General features: G+C 35.5%; 1 protein-coding gene across 12 annotated transcripts in view; it reads right to left on the bottom strand.

Moving 5' to 3' along the window:
• Positions 1–1,163: 1,163 nt before the first annotated feature.
• Positions 1,164–21,429, bottom strand: part of PALS2 (protein associated with LIN7 2, MAGUK p55 family member) — a 197,961-nt gene continuing 177,695 nt past the window's right edge. For 11 of the 12 annotated variants that reach the window (XM_055314735.1, XM_055314737.1, XM_055314739.1 and 8 more), the window contains 3 exons: positions 15,739–15,941; positions 14,406–14,534; positions 1,166–7,567 (listed from right to left, as the gene is read on the bottom strand). In XM_055314735.1, the coding sequence (XP_055170710.1) occupies positions 7,391–7,567; positions 14,406–14,534; positions 15,739–15,941 (509 nt within the window). In that variant the 3' untranslated portion in view covers positions 1,166–7,390. Of the gene's footprint in view, positions 7,568–14,405; positions 14,535–15,738; positions 15,942–21,429 lie in introns of all 12 variants that reach the window. The other variant, XM_055314744.1, reaches the window with a different exon arrangement.

Raw genomic sequence — 21,429 nt, 5'->3', positions numbered from 1 at the left:
GACCATTTCTCTTTCACAAGTGGATGCAGGAAGAAACAATTAACTAGTGTAGTGTGGGCCTATAATGGTCCCTCAGGTGTTTGTGATGTAATAATCCCTGGAACCTGTGAACATGTTACCCTATGCCAAACAGAGACTTCATAGGTGTTTTTTACCTTGAGATCTAGATTATCCTGGATTATCTGGGTGGGCCCTTAGAAGGCAGAAGAGCAGTGAGAAACTCGGCCAAAGAAAATGCAGGAAAGAGGAGGCATAGAGAGGATTCAGTGCTGCTGCTGGCTCTGAGACAGAGGAAGGTCAGTTCAAGAACAAGAGTGCAGTCCACATGATAGCCTGTAAGGAAGTGGAGACCTCAGTTCTACAACAGCGTGGAACTGAATGAAATCTGCCAACAACCTGCAGGAGCCTGGAAGCAGATTCTCTCTCCTGTGGTAAGAGTGAGGGCAGGTCCTGGGAAATGGCTCAATTTTAGTTTGCTGAGATCTGTGTTGGATTTCCAACTTAAAGAGTTTGTGTTTTAACCTGGTAATTTTTGTGGTAATTTTTTTTTTTTTTACTGCAGTGAGAGAAAATGGACAGTGTAAGATTAAAGAATGAACGATCTAAAACCTAATTCTTTGGGAGACATGAGAAGTACACTGGACTAGTGATTTCTGAAGGATGAGGTAAGGAATCCCAGAAACTAGCCTGAGAAAGAGTTGCAAAGTACCTTTTCTGGAAACCAGCTTCCCAAACTCACCCACAGTACAGTCGCCTTCACCTGTTGGCCAGCCTGATGGTTCCACCTCCCTTTTCCACTGCAGGCCTCAGGACCGAGCTGTGCCAGGAGTTGTCTTTCCCACCGGGGCTTCTCTTGCCTGGCTAGCTGGTCCTAGTATCTCATGCCATCTAAGCATAGAAGCCTTTTCTTGTTCCTATATTTTAATCTTCCCTGTTTCTGACATTTTTTTCCTTGAGTACATCACCTTTGAAAGCCACCAAATGGCTTGGGCTGGGATAGAGGAAACAATAATTAGGGGGTTTCCTTGTTAAAGAAGAGAAGCAGGTGAAAAATTTATATATTTATTTTGGTGGAAAAACTAAATGTTATTACAGGCTTCTTACAAAGATTATTAGCATTTAAAAGCTAATCAGATATCCCCCATATTTTATTATTTCTAAACCTTAATTCTATCTATAAATGAAACACTACATTTTTGCAATTATTAAATATTTATTTTTATATATACAAAAATATTTTACTTGGAATATACAATCTCACATGTTGAACATTTCAATAGTTTTTGTTTAGGACAGCATATGGAAATAAGTGAAAAGAAATTTATAGGGACAGTTTCTGAAAAATCAATACTTAATTGTAATGTAAGGAAAATTTTATTTTTACAAGGACAGCAGTGATGTTTCTTTTATACAGGAACTAGTAGTACAATTATTTGGAAAGCAGTAGCAATTAAATTTTATTTTTAAACTTTTTCATCAGAAACATAACTTTAACAGCTTGTTCAGCTTTTAATTTTAGATTGCTGACAAGCATTTTGCCCTCCATTAAAAAAAAAAAGTTCTACAATTATTTCAAAGACTAGAGGTTAAAAAGAACATGCATTTGTGTTCAAAAATTAAAGATATACCAAACTGAAATGGAAAAAAAAAATCCCCAAAGCAGGGTTTTCACATCAAATACTCACCAGGCTCTAACTCAACATGCAGAAAACTACACTTGCTGCTGAACCCTAGTGTTCATTCTTCTCCAGCAAAACCCTAGATCCCACTTCCTTAATAATCAATGTTACCAAAGAAACAGGAGTTGGCAGTTCTTTTTAAAAGTGTACACATGGCCAAAGGAATATTTATCTTGTATTTAAATTACAGTTGGAGATGAGCTATTCCTCAAACCTGGTTCCACCTCAAACTATGAAGGCATTCCTCATTTGGACCATGTTTACCAGAACGAGCTTTAGGTCTTCAAAGCAATGTTTCTAAACTACTGCCTGCCTCTCATATTTAAGATGAAAACCACATATTTTAACTGGTGAAGACTTCTGCTTTGACAGTGATCATTTATAGCTGAGGAGTTTTGAATGCTCTGTTTTTTTTCCACTTCCTCTAAGCTTCTGGCCACCTCGCTGATATGAGGGAGGAAAGCCAAATTTCAGGTATGGCCTGTTGTATTTGTAAGTTTCTACCTCCAGCTTGCTGTTGCTGAAGTGCAACAAAGACATCTAGTTCCAACTTTTAAAATAAGACCTTGTGGCTTCTGCTTTGTGGAAGCAACAATACCTATTCAGTGGGACTCAAGACAGGTTTATAAGCATTGAATCATTCACCCTCCCAAGTACGTAGCAGCATTTATATTCACTCTAGAGGTGTTCATTCAGTTTGTGCTGGGAATTAGAAAACAGTAAAAACTAGTATAGGAAAAAAGAAAAAGGGAAGAACTGTCACTTCTGGCTGATTCTAGTGTGTGGAGGCAAGTCAGATTTATCACAGCGCTGCGTTATCGGCCAACGGCGGTGAAGCAATTAGAAAGAGAATGCAACTAAGATTGTCTTCATGTTGGATTCAAGATCCACTAACTGGAGCTAACATTTCTCCCTATAAAGAAACACACTTTTAAAACTTAATACCATCGGTTAAACACTAGGGCTGTGGTGATAAATTTCAGGCATAAGAACTAAGGTAGGGAGAGTTAAGGGGCAAAGATCAGAATGTCGTGGGTGTCAGAGTACTGGGTTGCTCACATTTCATTTGATGTAAGAATTTGTTAAAGGTTTGGCTTTAAGAGTGGATTCTCAATGAACATGGACCTCTGACTAAGGTCACAAGAGAGAACAGACCCTCCTCAGAGCTTTTTAGAAACTGGAGGTAGAATTATTGAAAGGTGTGTACCATTTATTATGCTACCTCTGAAAGAGAAACACTTTAAAAGAACTAAAAGATAAGCAACCTCAATATAAGCAAATATGTATAATAAACACATAAAAGTAGCCTAAGAAGGATTTTTCAGTCTAGCATTTATCACATCAGAGTCACAAATTACTTCTTGTAATTTAAGGTGAAGACAAATATATAAGCTAGCCTTACTCAACTGGTGGAATATTAAAAGGAAAATATAAATTCTATCAAAGGTCGCATGGTCAGAATCAGAATCTCAATTAGTAGAAGTAGTACACCATCTCTATTTTTAACAAAACAGATTATTTTTAAAGAAAGTAGTGCAGTGTACTGCAAAAGTGGTACAAACCATGCTTTAAAGTTCTTACCTTAGAAATGAGATATCATTGTTTCACTTTTTAGTGTATTAAAGATTCATTTTTGATTCTGTGCACTAAACCATTCCAGGAATACAAAAAGTAACATAATGAATTATGGGAAATACTAAAAAATGAATAAAACTTGAAGCTAACAAAAATGTAATTAAAAAACAATCTTACCTTTTAAGAATTATAGAATTATCTTCTTCAAATACAGAGTATACTAAAAAAATGATGCTGAATTTATTAGTTAACTATATTCTTAAAAGTTTGTGAATATTCACTTGTACTATATACAATAATCCTATTATTTAAGATACTAAATTTTGCTCAAGAACTTAAAATACATTACAGATGTTATTACATGAATTCTCACAGCAAATCCATTGGAACAAGAGGAGGGCAGTTACCATAATCTCTAAGCCTGAACCATATCACAAATTCATTTGAAAGTTTAAAATAAGTTATTTCCCAAGATGCTGCCATCTAGAACTCTGTCCTTTTTGCTTAGGGAAATTAAGTTATAATAATTTTCTGAGCTTAATTTCATCATATTTTTCAGAAAGGAGATTAGTATCTGCCTCAAAGTAAAACTAAAGCCTTATAAAACAATGTGAAAACTTTCAGAATGTCTAAGAATTTGGGAGTAAACATTTAAGAACACTAGCTATAGTTACATGGGTGAACATATTTAGTTTTATTATTCATGTATTTTGGAAGAATGTTACATATTATACATATGGCTACATATATATTATATATATGGTGACTCAGACATTTAAAAAATGACCTATATATGTACATAAAAGTTCAGGATTTCTTTTTCCATATTTAGTAAAAAGATTCATTACTACAAAATTACTGGCTCCCTAGCCTGTGATTTCTGGAAAATGGAGTGTTGTTTCAGAAGTCATAAAAGTACTATGTTAAGTAATCAATCACTATTTTGACCAATTTTCAAAACTTTTATGTTCAAATATTTACCAGTTCAAATTAATTGTACCTAACTCCATGGCTATCCATCTTAAAAATCAACTCCAACCACCGGATAGGACACTTGTTGTTTTACGTAACAGTAAGTACATAGTTAATGAACTTTTAAAGCAAAGATCATCTTTTATTGCCATTGGGATAGTACGGTCAAAGCAGTTAGTATGTGGTCATAATCTATAATGCTATGCTATTGTATTTTATTGCTAATTTGCATTATATCCTAAATTTGTGTTAATAACCAATTTACTCTTTTAAAGAAAACTTGTCCTGATAAGCTACTAAAAGTAAATTTACTAGATTCTAGAATCTAGGGTTCAGGCTACTATTGCTGTAATCATACTGGGTTTATGGTAGAATTTCTATTTTAGAAAGCTATATTCAGCAACTGTATAGTTAAGAATTGGCAAAAGTAAAAGTCCTGATGTATTAGATATTTGATAATATACAAATACCAAACAGAAATTAAGACCGCATAATCAACACATGGCTGGAATAAAAGTGAAACTCTACTTGTAATGTATCACATATATTCCACTAGTTATAGTGTAACATGACTTATCCAGGAACATCACCTCTACTGGTATTTGTACATTTGAAAATCAAAAATATATATGTATATACTATAGACATGCCCTGAATGCTGATGTGGACACTCTCTGTCCACAAAGAATCCTCAGGTGCATTAATGTATTGGCACATGTTTTCCAAAGGCATATGCACGTGCATGTGTATCTTAACTATTACCAATTGTTCAGCATCATTTTAAACTGTTTTCTCTTCAGGAAAGCTAATTATTTTAGATATTTCCCATATGAGAAGTTCACACTTCACTGATTACAATACTCTCATTGCCTTGGGAGAACCCTGGGGCCTCTGGAATGCCTTGACCCAACAGAGCTCTACCAGGTCCAGCAGACTCAGATGGGACTTCACTTTCAAGTTCAATGACTCTACTGAGATACAGTGAACTTTTCTGAATTTATTCTCTTCAGTTCTGGCATCTAGACTGAAATAAACTAAACAGCATTATTTCTTTTTTATATCATGGAGGATCTAGTATATATTAAGTAGTCATGAAAACCATTTATAATAGAAATCCTTTAAGTGTAGACTATTTTCTACATAATATGCATCTTACACCATATGAGAAGGCTAAAAATATTAATGATGTAAAAATCATCTCCATTATGTCACGACAGTTGAGATATTTTGTGGTTATTAAACTTCTTGTGCTGCTACAATGATCCCAAAGCTGTTCAAAGAGGCTCCGTGCAGCAGCATGAAGGCACACCGCAGAAGACCGCACATTTCCTGAGAACATGGAAATGAAATTTCTCTTAAAATTTACAGTGTTGAAACACTAAGTCATGACGCTGTGCTTTGATTCAGGTTGCTTTGAGAAGCCAAGAATTTGATGTAAATATATGTGGTTTAAAAGTTACCAAAGTTATTATAGGGTATAATCCATTTTACCACTAATTACCTATTCAAGGACAAGGAACATGGATTCGTGCTCTGGATATGAAACTCTAGAATAAAAAAATACCTACACATTTCCAATCTTAACAATACAGAAACTTGGGTGTTTTGTTTCAAGATTTAAAGCAATGTGTGCATATAAGTGCTTATTGCCATGTATTTTCTCTTCCTTCTAAGCTCTTCCTGGCTGGTGTTCCAGGTGATAGCTCGGCTGAGGAGACAACAAATTCAACAACCAGGTGCCTGGTCTACCACAGACAATGATGATCACAAGCACCTAACCCTGTAGGTGTGAATACTGTTCCTGTGAAAAACTGGCACCAATATAAAACATGGCTAACTTAGTTTAATGATGAGCTACATCTGTACATATGTTTGAGGAAGAATTTATACCATCCAAGAATCCTAAAGGAAGATATTAAACTGAGATGAATTTTTAAAATCTGAATATGTTAATGCATCTAAAGAGCTGTTTTCTATTAAAACGAAAAGGTGTATTTCCTAACAGAAATGTAAAAAAAATATATAAAGCCTTACATAATATATATTATATAATACATACAATGTACATATTATATAATGTATATATTTTATATAGAAAAAACAGCTGACATCATTTCCAAATCTCATAAGTTGTTCAATGGATTTGGTTCTCAACACAACAGATTTAACAAATCTACTAACAATCACATCACACTTCAAAAGCACGCCAATTGTTCACAGAATCCCCCACTTGGCAAACTTAGAGGCATTTTAAAGCATCACAGAAATTTGCAGAGGCATGATACATTTGCTGACCATATCCCAGTAAAAACCTGTCAAAAGCAGTAGGATCATTGTTGTCAAATTTCTACACGTGAAAATCAACTTTTTATGTGTCATTTTGCTATGTTACATGATAAGGCGCACTCTTAGCCTGCATGGTCTTACTTGCTGTGTACACATTCACTTGTCATAGCAAGCCTCAGCCTGTCATAGCAACAAATGAGAGTGCAAAGTATTGCTGTTCACTTTTCCCCTCAAGATGGAAATGAAGGAGAAAAAAACCAATATATCTGCCTAAGTTAGAATGGATAGCCATGTATCTCTGAAACAATGAAACCATGTAGTGTTGAGCAGACTTCTGCTGTCAGACTTGGAAGGTACTGATATTCTATACCTTGGAAGGTTCTGCTTCTGTAAGAATTTGTTTTAGGAAAGAAGGCCAATAACTACTGTTTTTTTCCTAATAAGAGTAATTGACCCTTCACTAAATACTGAACTAAAGGACAGCTTTACAAAACTATTTCAAGTATTCATTATCACAGTGAAAATGGGAGACCAATGCGAGAATGAAGGATTTGAAAATTCCTTTGATGAAAAAGGCAAGGGTACTAAATCAAAACATATACAAAATGCTTCAACGCATTTCTTTATGTGGTATGAATAGAAAGATTATCCATAAAAAGTTAGAAAAATTAAGATAAATTATATATTAGTACACCTTCCCTTCCCAACCACATTTTATATAAAAATTCAGAATAGTGTACTGGTATTTCAGTCTACACAATAAAAATGCCTGAACTTGGCAGATATCTTCTATCTGTGCATGTATTTTCTCAGCAGAAGGCTTATTTTTTGCAGTCACTTTTAAAAAGTTTTATTTCCATTATGAACCTATTGAATCATCAGTAAACCCAGCTGATTGGGACCCACTGTGGCTCCATTCTCAGCTTCTCTATGGCAGTTTGTAGTTTCTCAAAGGCTTTGTCTAGATTGTCGTTTACGATGATCAAATCAAAATAGTGGTTGTACGCTCTTTGAATCCGTGCACTTTCGTCCACTGTTTTCTTCAAGTCAGAGTCCTGTCAAAGAATGTTAAAAGGAAATGTTTCTATCACAATGTGTATTTACTTGCTTAAACACCAATTCAAAGTGAACATAAGTACGTTGGACTTTTGTTTATGGTGATTCTGACATTAATGCTCAAAATCTAATCTATACAGTGTTAAAACAGACATTACCATCTGTTCATATCCTAGTCTTTCCAGTGGTGTTCATGTTTGCTTTAGGAGTATTCTGTATCTTCTGTTTCACTGATCTTAGGATAAGACTCCTAATTATTGCTGACAATAATCTTAGGGTGAAATCTAAGGTAATAAAAGAGTTATTGCAGTTTCCAGCCCAACTCTATCATGCTTTTCAAATGATTTTTTAAAAATTTGTATGTATATGTTATATCACTAGAAAAAGAATGCCAGATTTTTCCTTCTGTGGGTTTTTGTCTTGTTTCTTCATGGTCCATGAGGCCAGCTGAGGTTGTCAGTATAATGAAACCAAACTGGTAGGAGAGGAACAGAATATTATGCCATTTTTCTAGATCTTTGATTTGTACATAAAATCTGGGGCTGATCATTCCACACTTGTTTAACCTGCTCATGAGTTTCACGAGTTTCCCAGCTCTGTAACCAATGATTTCAAATTAGCCAAGTGACCATGCTTCATCATCCAGGTTAGAAACTAGGTAATGACTTTGGGCATGGCCTACTAAGAACCTGGCACTCCTTTCATCAGTGTTAATGCTCTTGAGAGCATCTGCCAGGACATACATGTATACCATTATGGTGGCGTGGAAAGAGCTCAAAAATTTTTTATCTTATGGGTTCTGTAGATGATGGAAACCATTCTGCAGTGCCTGTTAAGCTCAAAGCCAAATCTGCTGCCTATCTCTAGGAAAGAAAATATTAGAAATGTATTTTGAAGACTAACTACATGCTTCCTACCCTCATCAACACATACACACATATTTATTTAGCTAACATTGTTTATATTTTGTATAATATTTCCAGCCATTTTGGAATGATGTGAAGAATGAATAAGTAGTGGGTTCTACATGAGCAAGTATATTGCAATTACTTTGAAATTCCACAGTACTTCTACATTTTCTTCAAATATTGAGTTCCTATTAAGAGGTCTATAATGTTTCATCATCTGTAGATACAACAATGAATAAGACAGAGTGGGTTCCTATCCTCCAGAGACGGAGACAGATTAAAGGCAAAAACACAAAAAGTTCCAAGTTGTAATAAGTACTACTATAAAAGAAACCAATCAGGAACAAAGAATTTTGAAAATTCTCCTTTAGAAAGAGTGATTACAAAGACACCAAGTAAATGACATTTAAGTCGAGAACTATAGTGGGGGAAAGAGCATTCTAGGCAGAGAAAACAGCAATGCAAAATCTGGGAGGGAAATGACCCTGATATTTTTAAGATACTGAAAGACCAGGATGGATGGAGGAATGGAGGGACTGAGGACAGAGGTGAGACCTTGAGATGAGTACGAGAGCTAGGTTGTAGAGAACTCACATGCAATAGAAAGGTTACACTGGCTTGTGATGGAGAAAGAGGAGATGGAAATGAAACCAGACTGGAAATACATTCTGGTGATAAATTCATCAAGATTGGCTGATGGGTTGGATATGAAAAGTGATGAATGAATGAATGAATGAATCAATCAATCAAGATGTAAAATAAGTTGTAGAAAATGCAGAGTTGGGGAGTGGGAGTAGGGAGAGCACAATTTTTTTGGGGGAAACACAATGTTCTGTTTTGTACGTGTTAAGTTTAAAATGTTTCAGGAGACATCCAAGTGCAGATGTAAGCTAAGTAGCAATGATTTATGCAAGGTGGAGCTCTGAGTTCTGGGCTACCTATACACTAACAAGGAATCATCAGTATAATGATGGTATATAAGAAAAGTAGTTTTGTGAAAATACCAAAAGTATAGAGAGAAATGAGTTCCGAATTAGGCCTGAGGGATGCTATGCTTACATTTCAGTTAATATTTTCACTGACTCTCTAAGTCAGTTGGAAAGAATTAAAATATCTTTAGTTGTGCAAACAACCTCGATTCAACTTGAAAACAATTCTTATGTATTACAGTCATGAGCAATCTGCTTCATTTAAAAAAAAAAGGGGAGATTCTCTAAATATATTGGTAAGTGGAAAATGCAAACTACTCAGTACAATAGGCTACTTTTTAAAGTAAGAAATGAGGGAGGGAGGGTACACATACATACTTGCTTATATTTAAAAAAAATTATGAAAATGATCTATGTAGGTGGGAATGGAGATGACAGAGAAAAGCTAGATTTTTCTGTTAGGATTTACTTTAGAACTATGGAATATATAGAAATATACAACAAAACTAAATACAAATAAAAAAAAGCAATACCTAAAAATCAAAAGCAAAATGAAACTTTTTTTTTTTTTAAAGATTTTATTTATTTATTAGAGACAGAGAAAGAGAGAGGCAGAGACACAGGCAGAGGGAGAAGCAGGCTCCATGCAGGGAGCCTGACTTGGGACTCAATCCAGGGTCTCCAGGATCATGCCCTGGGCTGAAGGCAGCGCTAAACCGCTAAGCCACCAGGGCGGCCCATAAACTTGTGTTTCAAGTTGATGATTTAACCACACAGAAAGGAATTATTTCAGTGACTTTAAAATAATACCCAGTGGGATATATCTTAGGAACAATTTTTTAAAAGCCTAAAACTTAAATGTTTTTATACTGTTGATATTGATATTGTTACTTAGAAATTACATATATATATGTATATACATACACACACACACACACATATATATCGTTTACATGTATATACAATGGGTTCTTAGTTTATATATGTAAAGTAAGAAATTATGTTAATGTCATCTGGAACCAAGATTTTCAACATAAGGAAAAAAATATAGAGTCAAAGAAGTAAAATAATGTAAAGTTCAAATTGGAACTCTCAAATTGAACAAATGATGTGTGTTTTTTAAAAAACGAAAATGTATTTCCTATATCTGGCCACTGAAAAGCCCGGAAATAAGAAGCAAATAAGTTGAGCACACAACTGTAGCACCTATACTGTCTCTAAATACCATTTCCAACCGAAAGGAACCAAGTTTTTTGGATGGCTGGTTCTAGGCCTGGGCCAAGAAAAGTGCAAGAAAACCTGGAACAGCTTGTCTAACTAGGAAGTAAAGATTTATCAAAGATTATTAGGTTAAGTTAAAAAGACTCAAAAGACAAGCTGAACATTCATTCCTGCAAGCAAAACATAGGCCGATTTAAACATCAAAAAGAGTAGTAACTAAACTAAGTACAGAGGGAAAGTATTCCAAGGGACTTTAAAACAACTGACTGTATATACTCAGATAAACCTTAAGGACAAAAAACCCCCACAACAAAACAAAACACAGTTCGTGGTAATCACATCTGGCAATGTTGGGTGTACTTATTCTCAGACTGTTGTGTGTGTACATTGGGATAAAGCAAATGAGCAATTATGTGATATTCTAAGTCTAACATTCCCAGTGTTTTTGAGAACTGGGATACTCAGTACTCAGAATGGAGATATCCATAAGATAAAAGAGGTTAAATAAAAGCCTTCATTTTCTAATTTGAATAGGAAGTAGCAGTATGAATTCATGATACAGTTTCTTTCAAACATGCAACAGAAAAACATATATCCTAGTTCTGTCTACCTGAAAGACATAGCTAGAAATGATCAATCTTGTGGCAACATGCACTCCTGGTAGTAGGGTCTTAAAACACTATTTACTCTAAAAGGAACCAGAGCTTCTTGAAGAAACAGCTGATAACTGGCCTAGAATAGGATATGTACAAGAGGAGCTTGGAGCATCTGTCATACCAGAGATGAGCAAGTAAGCTGCGACTACTGGGCTCATGAAGTAACTTTGCAAGGGCCAACTTGAATACACTCCTATTGGTCAAAGATGGGACAATTTGAGCATCAATAAGAAAAACTGTAATAGAGTAACTACATCAAAAACTCACATTAGGTGCTCATAATGAAACTAAAAAACAAAGAAAACAAACCTTCTTTGACCAGCTGTTACTTCTGGAAGCTCTCAGAACAATCCATTATTCTGAAAATGGACTCATAAAAAGTTATCAGCATATACCCTGACTTTCCTATATGAACTCTACTTCAATCAACTAGTTGAGGAAAAGTTATTTCTTTTTTTTTTTTTTTTTGGAAAACATTTCTTAGAAGAACTCTAGTTTATAAATTCAGAATGAGGGCACCCCGGATGGCTCAGCGGTTTAGTGCCGCTTTCAGCCCAGGGTGTGATCCTGGAGACCTGGGATTGGGTCCTATATCTGGCTCCCTGCATGGAGCCTGCTTCTCCCTCTTCCTGTGTCTCTGCCTCTCTCTGTGTGTCTCTCATGAATAAACAAATAAAATCTTTAAAAAAATAAATAATAAAAAAAATTCAGAATGACAAACTGAATATTATCATCTTACAATTCCTAAACAAATAAGTGATCCGGGCAAAGATGAATAAAGCTTGCCAAAATCACTAGGTAAAAAGCTACTGAGGAACTTTACAGATCAGGCTCACAACATCTGAATCCACTGATTAACCTTATCACAAAAAGAGCAAGCCTTTCATATGCCTCAAAATGTAATAAAACAAGTACCAGTTATTAATTATTCTTGGGGAAAAAACTAAACCTGTATCATCTGATCAAGCCTCTATCAGTTCACAGGAAATATGGGCAACAAAGGGAAATGACACAATGGGGACAGAATTGGTAAAATCTAGACTTTGTAGCACTCTATAGGATAACTGATCCAAATTTTGTTTTGTTTGTTTTTGTTAGAGGAAGGGCTTGATCTCATGACCCAGAGATCATGATATGAGCCCAAATCAAGAGTCAAAAGCTTAATCAACTGAGCCACCCAGGTGCCCTAACCCATTTTTTTGAACAACTAAAATTGAAGGCTACAAAAGAGGGGAGGGTGGGAAGTGAGAATTTACAGATTAGAACAGAGTAAAGGGATGTCTACTTCCAGCTAAGATGTAGTAACAGAAATTAAACTAACCCTCCCATTGGATAATGAAAACAAAAAATGTATGGAAAAACAGTTTTTAAGACCTTGAGCATGAGGCAACAGAAGACTGATATCTCAGAGCCCTAAAACTAACCCAACTGTCTTGAAAGACTTTTCTAGGCTGCAGTATACAAGGTGGAGCCCAGAAAGAGCCTACCCAATATTCCAATTTGGGACAGATCTAAGACCCCAGAGACCAGGGTGGCAAGAGTTCACAGGACAGAATACCTGAACAAAATAGCAGCATGGAGAGAAAACTTCAGAGACTGGCAAACCTTCCCCTCTTCCAGCATACAGCCGTATACCAATCAGGGCAGTGTAAACCTATCTGAGGCCACCAAAGAATCACCAGAAAAAAATGAAAAGTATTCAACCTGAGCCAGGGACAGGACCTCTTCAATATGCACAGGCCATTTGGAAGAGTCCTCAAATGGTCTTGCCTCAGGATGGAGAACTGCGCCTAGATTATGAACTGTTCTGGTCTTACATAACATTTTAAAAGCAACACCTGAAAGGAACAAACCATCTCTCAACAAGTATATCCTCGAACAAAAGCTCACAATGTCTTGCACCTAATAAAAAATTGCTAGGAAAAGCAGCAGGAAAATATGGCCAATGTGAGAAGAAAAGTCATTCAAGTCAAAACTGATCCAGAACTGACACAAATGTCAGAATTAGTACGTGATGACATGAAAATATTATTATAACTGTATTTCAGATATTCAAAAAGTTAAGTAGAGACTTGGAGAAACCTGAAAAAGAACAAACAGGATTAACACTGTGTAATTTCAGAATTAGTGTGAAGAAGTAGAAATAGTGTGGGAAGAAGTAGATGCAGTGGGAAGGAGGAATCCTGAAGGAGCACAAGGACACCCTTGGAGGTGATGGACATGTATATTATCCTGTGATAGCTTTTATGGGTGTATCCATATGCCCAGACTTACCAAGTTGTGCACTTGTGGTATGTACAGTTTATTATATGTCAATTATCCTCAACTAAGCTGGGGGGAAAAAAGAAATTTAGAAGATATCAAGTAAATGCAACGTGTTCATCTTGTTTGGATCCAATCTGAACAAATTAACTGTAAAAAAATTATAAATCTTGGAGAAATTCAAATATAGATAGTATATTGATATTAAGAAGTTGCCCTTATTTTCTTGTATTAAGTGTTATGGTTATATTTTAAAAGTCTTTATCTTTTAGAGATAGATAAAGTATTTGCAGTTGACATATCAAAGATTTGCTTTAAAATAATTCAAGATAGGGCGGAAGTGAAGAGAGGTCTAATTGAAACAGAAATGGCCACACATTACTGAAGCTAGGTGATGGGAATATGGAAGTTCTCATTTTTTTCCCCTTTGTATGTATTTTAAATTTCCCAAAAGATGAAAAGAGAGAGGAGAACAAGAGAAAACAGGTAACAGGAACTAAAAGTCAGAACTAACAACCAGTAGTAAACCTTATGATGAATATGCTTGTTAATGGTCTTGGAGCCCAGTTTCCTCACTGATAAAATGAAAGTTGGATTTATATGCATATTTTAATATTGCTCCATTTCATTTACATAGGAGGAATAAACTTGTGTTTTAAAATAAAGTGAATGATTACTTTTAAGTAAAAGCCATAATATTCCAAATCCTAGCTACATCTAATGAATTTTTATTCTGCAATACATCATATAGTATATATAGTATATTTCATTAATATGAGTAGAATTAAACATGCCCAGAAAGAAAAAAGAAAAAAATCTTAGGAGTAAAATAATATTGTCAGCCTAAAAAGAACTGCTCACCGTCAAAAGCTTAGTCGTGATACCAGCATCCACCACTGCCTTGTGCATGGCACGTAATGTCTCTAGTTCTGGAGCAGCAATAAATACAACATAGGGCATGAATTCGGATGTCCTCAGCACTTTCAGGGCCTGTGTAGAAGAATAATTACAAACTAACTTATATGGGATTAAAATTTGAATTATGTTACCCTTTAATTTATACTAAATGCTTACTAATCAAAGTCTATCTGCCCTCTAAGGATTAAGGATGTAATTTAATACTTGCCCCCTTCTATCCTTTTGGTTTCATATATTTCTTTCCTAAAATAGTGATCCATTAACTGTGTTCTGACCTCATACTACCTTTTAATTCTCAGAAAAAGGAAAGTATTGAACTTAATGATCCAAAAATCATCAAGAATAATGTAAATGCTTTCTCTGTTACTTGTAGAATTCTGTTAATATTGAAAAAGCAGAAATAATCTGTGTCTACTGACAGTGGTTAAATAAATTAATATACATTTGTACTACAAAACACTATGGAGCAATTACAAAGAACTGAAGCTAAAGAATCTATACAGAATTTTCCTATTTATGTAACAGAGGAAAATAGAAAACCCATAAAAAACTAATAAAATGGGATCCCTGGGTGGCGCAGCGGTTTGGCGCCTGCCTTTGGCCCAGGGCGCGATCCTGGAGACCCGGGATCGAATCCCACATCGGGCTCCCGGTGCATGGAGCCTGCTTCTCCCTCTGCCTGTGTCTCTGCCTCTCTCTCTCTCTCTGTGTGACTATCATAAATAAAATAAATAAAAAAAAAAATCCTCTTTAAAAAAAAAAAAAAAAAAACTAATAAAATGATATATCTATATATCTGTATTTAAGGCATACTAAAATGACAAAGATATATACCAAACTATTAATAATTATCTCTGAGTACGGAAGTTGGGTTGAATATAGTGGGGTGGGAAGGGGTCGGAGAGAGAGATAGGGAATGAGAATGAAGAGAATGGTGTGTGTGTGTGTGTGTTGGTTGGGAAGGTGTGGGACTTTAATTCTTTATTCTTTGTTGTAGCTTTGTTGAAATTTTAAAATTAATATTTCCTAATGTGTATTTACACATTACTTGAGCAAGTAAATATTAAACTTCTATCAAGTTCTATTGTTATCTAAACCTCTGTGGCCTAATTATTGATCAGAGATTTATCTAACTAGATATGGATGCGTATTAAGGTTCTCTATTACCAACAGGTGATAGAGAGAAAGAGGCACCCTCAAAATTTGAAAATAAAACCAAACAAAAACTTCACAGGAATTAAAAATTTAAAACAACTTTGGAATCCATGCAGCTTACTTGTGGGTTGACATCCAAAATGCAAGTTCGTCCAGTTTGGACAACTTCAAGAATAGAATCAATTTTGGTTCCATAGAGATTTCCTTCATATTCCCCATGTTCCAAATATTTTCCAGCTTTAATATCTGCTTCCATCTCAGAACGTGACACAAATTTATATGCCTGGCCATCTTTTTCATCTTCCCTTGGTTTCCGTGAAGTAACTAAATGTTGAGAATTTATACAAAGAGAATGCAGGATATTAAAATTGATACCAAAATGCACAAGGTACCTAAGATTTCAGACACAATGCCATTTAGTTCAGAGGTTGGCAAATTATGACCTAAGGCCAAATCTGGTCTGCTTCTTATTTTTGTAAATAAAATATTATTAAACCATAGCTATGGCTCATTTGTTTTATTACCTATGGTTTCATTCATTTTACAATGGTAAAGTGGTGGTGACAGACCAGATGGCACACAAAATCTAAAATATTTGCTATGTAGCTCTTGAATTAAAAAGTTTGCTGACTCCTAACCTACAGGAATGTTTTAAGAGGTAGTCCCCAATACACACAATTTATATTTTTAAAAAAGTGCTTTATAAAGTCAGCTTGAATCTGAAAATATATTAACCTAGAAGCAGAGCCTTAAATTTAAATTCTTAAGGAGGAGTCCTACTAAGCATGAGGTATATTTTAAATGAAGATCTTTTCCAGTTGCCACCAGCATTCCCCTTCTCCTTAAGGAATATCAATTATATTCTTTCTTTACAATTGAGCACTCAACAAGTGAGCAAAATTCTATTTTTAGTCAGTACTATCAATCTTCTGAAATGTAGTTTTATCCACAAATTATCTATCCTTTTCCTCACCCTAACACTAAACCTTCTTTTAGCTTACTGCTTACTGATATTCTGAAATGTTAATTGTTCTGTACCCTGGTGGTGGATCTAGTCACACTTGATGTCATTATGTTCTACCAACTTCCTCTACTCTAACCTACAGTATTTTTTTTCTGAGAGAATAACAGTTAATAGACCAAGTCAAAATTTAGAGGATTGTTTTTGTCTGATAGGTTAGAGTTCTGAATACTTACAGAGATATACAACTCCTTTGCAACTTGGGCTAGCTAGCACAGGAAAGGATATTCTCTTTTAAACTGCTGCAAAGATGCAGTTAGGTACCCTCTACCAATTTGTTAAACTAGTTTGGAAGAAGAAAAGTAATTTGTGTGTGTGTATGTGATTTTCCAGTTTAGACTTTAATTTAATCTAGGCTAGGTCATATATAAAATCAAGTTCTTATACATGAAGAATATCTGATGAAATCATTAAGCACATGCAATTAAAAAGTAATCCAGATCAAAAATTGACAATATTTTGACTATGTGTAATAAGCATAGCACATTAAGAAAGCCTTTATAAGAACAGAAGGAACTTCAAATTCAAGCTCAATAATAAGGGTCTAATTTAAAAATGAGATCATTAGGTATAAGAAGACTCCTTTTCTTCCTCTGTGGTTTCCTGGCTCAGCCTTGAGGGTGATCATCCCAGACAATGTGGAGAGCAGTTTATAAAGTAACTTAAAGATCCTCAAGATGCTATGATGCCTTTTCATATTAAAAAAATGTGTGATGTCTAAGGTTTCTGGAATTATTCACCAGAAGTGATATGGTAAAACATCTAAGGCAATTTTAAATTTCCCAAATAAATACATAGTAGGACCTGGCTCAATATCTGTGAATATAATTTTAGAAGAATACTGTTTTTTGGTGAAACTCTACAATGAAATCATATATGGGAATGTGCTGCTTGAAATAAATATGTATAGGTACACACACTGCCCCATCACAACCTCCATGCTAAGGGAAACTTAATTATTATCAAAATGTTTTTAGTTTTCAAGTAAATTAAAAAAATATCTATCTATTTAGAGAGGTAGAAAGAGTGAGCACACATATAAGCAGGGAAGAAAGAGACGGAGAGAGTATCTCAAGGAGACTCTGCACTGAGCACAGAGCCCAACACAGGGCTTGCCCCCACAACCAGGAGACTGTGACCTGAGTGAAATTAAGAGCCAGATGTTTGGGACGCCTGGGTGGCTCAGTGGTTGAGCATCTGCCTTCAGCTCAGGGTGTGATCCCAGGCCTGGGGATCAAGTCCTCCATCGGGCTCCCTGTGAGGAGCCTGCTTCTCCCTCTGCCTATGCCTCTTCCATTCTCTCTGGGTCTCTCATGAATAAAAAAATAGAATCTTAAAAAAAAAAAAAAAGAGCTAGATGCTTAACTGAGCCACCAGATGCCCCTAGTTTATAAAGATTTTATTTATTTATTCATGAGAGACACAGAGAGAGAGAGAGAGGCAGAGACAGGCAGAGGGAGAAGCAGGCTCCATGCAGGGAGCCTGATGTGGGACTTGATCCCGGGATTCCAGGATCATACCCTGGGCCGAAGGCAGGCTCCAAACCGCTGAGCCACCTGGGGATGCCTGCCCCTAGTTTATAAGTGAATTTCAACTACAATCTCATTACCTAGTGAAAAGTCAAACAGAACAAAACAAAAATCCAAACCTAACAACTATATTGCCACATATTTAAGTTCCTTTCTACTCTTAGGATATTAGGATAATATTTTTTTTTAATTTAAATTTATTTTTTATTGGTGTTCAATGTGCCAACATATAGAATAACACCCAGTGCTCATCCTGTCAAATGTCCACCTCAGTGCCCATCACCCAGTCACCCCCACCCCCCGCCCACCTCCCCTAGTTCGTTTCCCAGAGTTAGGAGTCTTTCATGTTCTGCCTGCCTTTCTGATATTTCCCACTCATTTTTTCTCCTTTCCCCTTTATTCCCTTTCACTATTTTTTATATTCCCCAAATGGATGAGACCATATAATGTTTGTCCTTCTCCGACTGACTTATTTACATAAAAAATATATAATGAGACAATGTCTTGTGAAGAAAAAGCTCACGATATAATGTTCATTCATTTATTCATTAAGTATTTCTTGGGCATATATGATGTGCCAAATCCTAGTTTACATTCTGGGTCTAAGCAGAACAAAAGACAGAGCAGCTCTCTGTTCTCATGGTACATAGTCTTGAATGTGGAGATAGGGGAGTAGTCAAATAAAAAACAAGAATTTAAGTGCTAAAACATAACTACTAGGTAGTGGGGGGGGGGCTACTTTAGATGGAATGGCCAGCAGAGGCCTACAAAAAGGTGAGATCTGAGTACAAAACAAAATTTAAGCATCTAAAGATTTGGGAGGTAGGGTTCCATGCTGAGGGACCATTAAGAACAAAAAGGTGTGAATGATAAGTTTGAAGAATCTGAAGAAAAGAAAGACCAGTGTGTTAAGTAGGAGAAAAAGTATGCAAATTTTTATATAAATAATATAAATTATATAATAGTATAAGGATTCTGTAATTAGAATATAATTCTGTAATTAGAAGCTATTTTAATTGTGTTCACTATATTTATAAAGAGAATGTTGAATAAGATTTTTTTTTTCCAGTCTCACAGTATCCCTCTGAAGTCCCAAATAGAAGCTAAAATGCCAAGGATTTAGAGCCTCCTCATTCAGAGTTTACTACAAAATGGCCAACTTTATCCCAGGATCATCTGTCTACTACCTCTATCTTATTTATACTCAGAAAGGAGTCACTGAGGCTAACAATTGTAGGTTCAGGGTAGAATGCTTTATTTTCTTCTTTACTCCATGGTAAAATGATTCTCCCTGGATAATCCCAGAAGCCCATGATGACATATTGTAGCAGTGGGGTGATTAATACTTCCACTGTTTGGCAAAGCTAAGAATGAGTTTCCTGTGGGCTGTGTGTGTGTGTGTGTGTGTATTCAAAAGATAGCTTGGCTTGAACTGCTCTGAAGCTATCCTATATAGAAAGACAGAACGAAGGGTAGAGAACCAAGCAAAGGAGAATATGAAGTATGGGTTTGGAGCTTGGCATTGGTCTCAAGGGGACAGCTGGATCATAATACCTTGGCCAGGGAATGGCAAAGTATGGAGATCTCTAAGAAAGACCTACCTATAAATAGGCCTCAATGAAGAGACAGTATTTGGACATTTGTGACATACAGAATTCCAGTCTCCAAAAGGCAAGATTTTACATGACAGCCCTTTATCCCCACTTCTTCCTGCCCTGCCTTTGAAAAAGAGAAGTAGCAGAGCAGGATGTGAAGGGAGAATAATAAAACAAACTACACTTTTCTCCTTACAATATAGGACCTAAGCCAAGGATCAGGAATGATCTGTGAGAAAGGGAGAGACAGTGAACTGGATGCAACACTGAAGTTTTGAATTGGAGTAGCCTTTTTTTAAGCACTCAAAATACAAGTCTTATTTAGCAAAATAACACAGTTCTCTTAACTGAAAGAGATGAGAAAGTTACAGAATCTTCCAGGGGGCTGAAGGAAAAGAAGATGTGATGGATGAAATCAGTGCATGAAATCAGTGCATGAAATGCATGGATGAAATCAGTGACTGGGTGAAAATAAAGCTCTTCTCTTTGCTGTTTGTACTCCCAAAGAGCTCAGTCATCCAACAAACCACTTAGTTACCTACTTGCCAGAAACAAATTAGTCAACCCTAACGGCAAGGATTCTAGGAAATGAATGTGTATTCCAAAATATGAGAAAGGATTTTATTGGGCTGGTAGTTGTTTACCCAAATTCAGGAAAAGATTTTAAATTAATAAATTATTGATGGATTCTAAAACAATTTGGTAAAAGTTTGTTGAGGACAATACTTACAGTTTCAAAGTATCTTTGAACAGATTACTTATTAATGACAAATGAAAGTTACCTTTTATAGTAAAGAAATCTATCAGACATGACCTAAATCAATAATCAAAGTTAACATCATCAGTAATGGGGCAAACTGACAAGATGTACCTACTATGTAACATTCAGAGAAGGATAAAACATGATTTTATATTTTTCTAATAATGCCTGATTTTAACCTAATCACGGGGAAACAATCAAGTAAACGCATGGTGAGGGACATTTACATTAAGTGGATAAAAGACTCTAATTAAAAGGCAGAGAGACTGGTAGAATGGATTTAAACAAACAAACAAGCAACCATGATCCAACTATATGCTGTCCCTAAACTACATACTTTAGATTCAAAGACATCAGTAGGTTGAAAGTAAAAGGACTGAAAAATACCCCATACAAACAGTAACACAAATAGACCTGGAGTGGAAATATATATATATATTATACAAAATAAAAAAGACAAAAACCGTTGGGGCACCTGGGTGGCTTAGTGGCTGAGCATCTCTCTTTGGCTCAGGTTGTGATCCTGGGGTCCTGGGATCAAATCCCACACCAGGACCCCTGCAGGGAGCCTGCTTCTCCTTTTGCCTATGTCTCTGCCTCTCTCTGTCTCTCATGAATAAATAAATGCAATCTTTATTACTAGAGACAAAGAACATTTTATAATGATAAAAGTGTCAATCTATCAAAATGATTTTAAAAGTACAAACATATATACATCTAACAACAGAATTCCCAAAACACATGCTGCAAAAACTGACAGAATTGAAGGGAGCAATAGTTCAGTCAACAATAGTATTTGAAGACTTCAATAACACACTTTACAGTTTCAAATAATGGATAAAACAAATAGGAGATCAACAAGGAAATAAAAGGCTTGACCAGTACTATAAGCCAACTAGACCTAACA

Source organism: Nyctereutes procyonoides, unplaced genomic scaffold, assembly GCF_905146905.1.
Source record: "Nyctereutes procyonoides isolate TBG_1078 unplaced genomic scaffold, NYPRO_anot_genome, whole genome shotgun sequence".
Lineage (NCBI taxonomy): Eukaryota > Metazoa > Chordata > Mammalia > Carnivora > Canidae > Nyctereutes > Nyctereutes procyonoides.
Note: the sequence above shows the minus strand (reverse complement) of the source record. Positions and strands in the feature narration are given on the sequence as shown.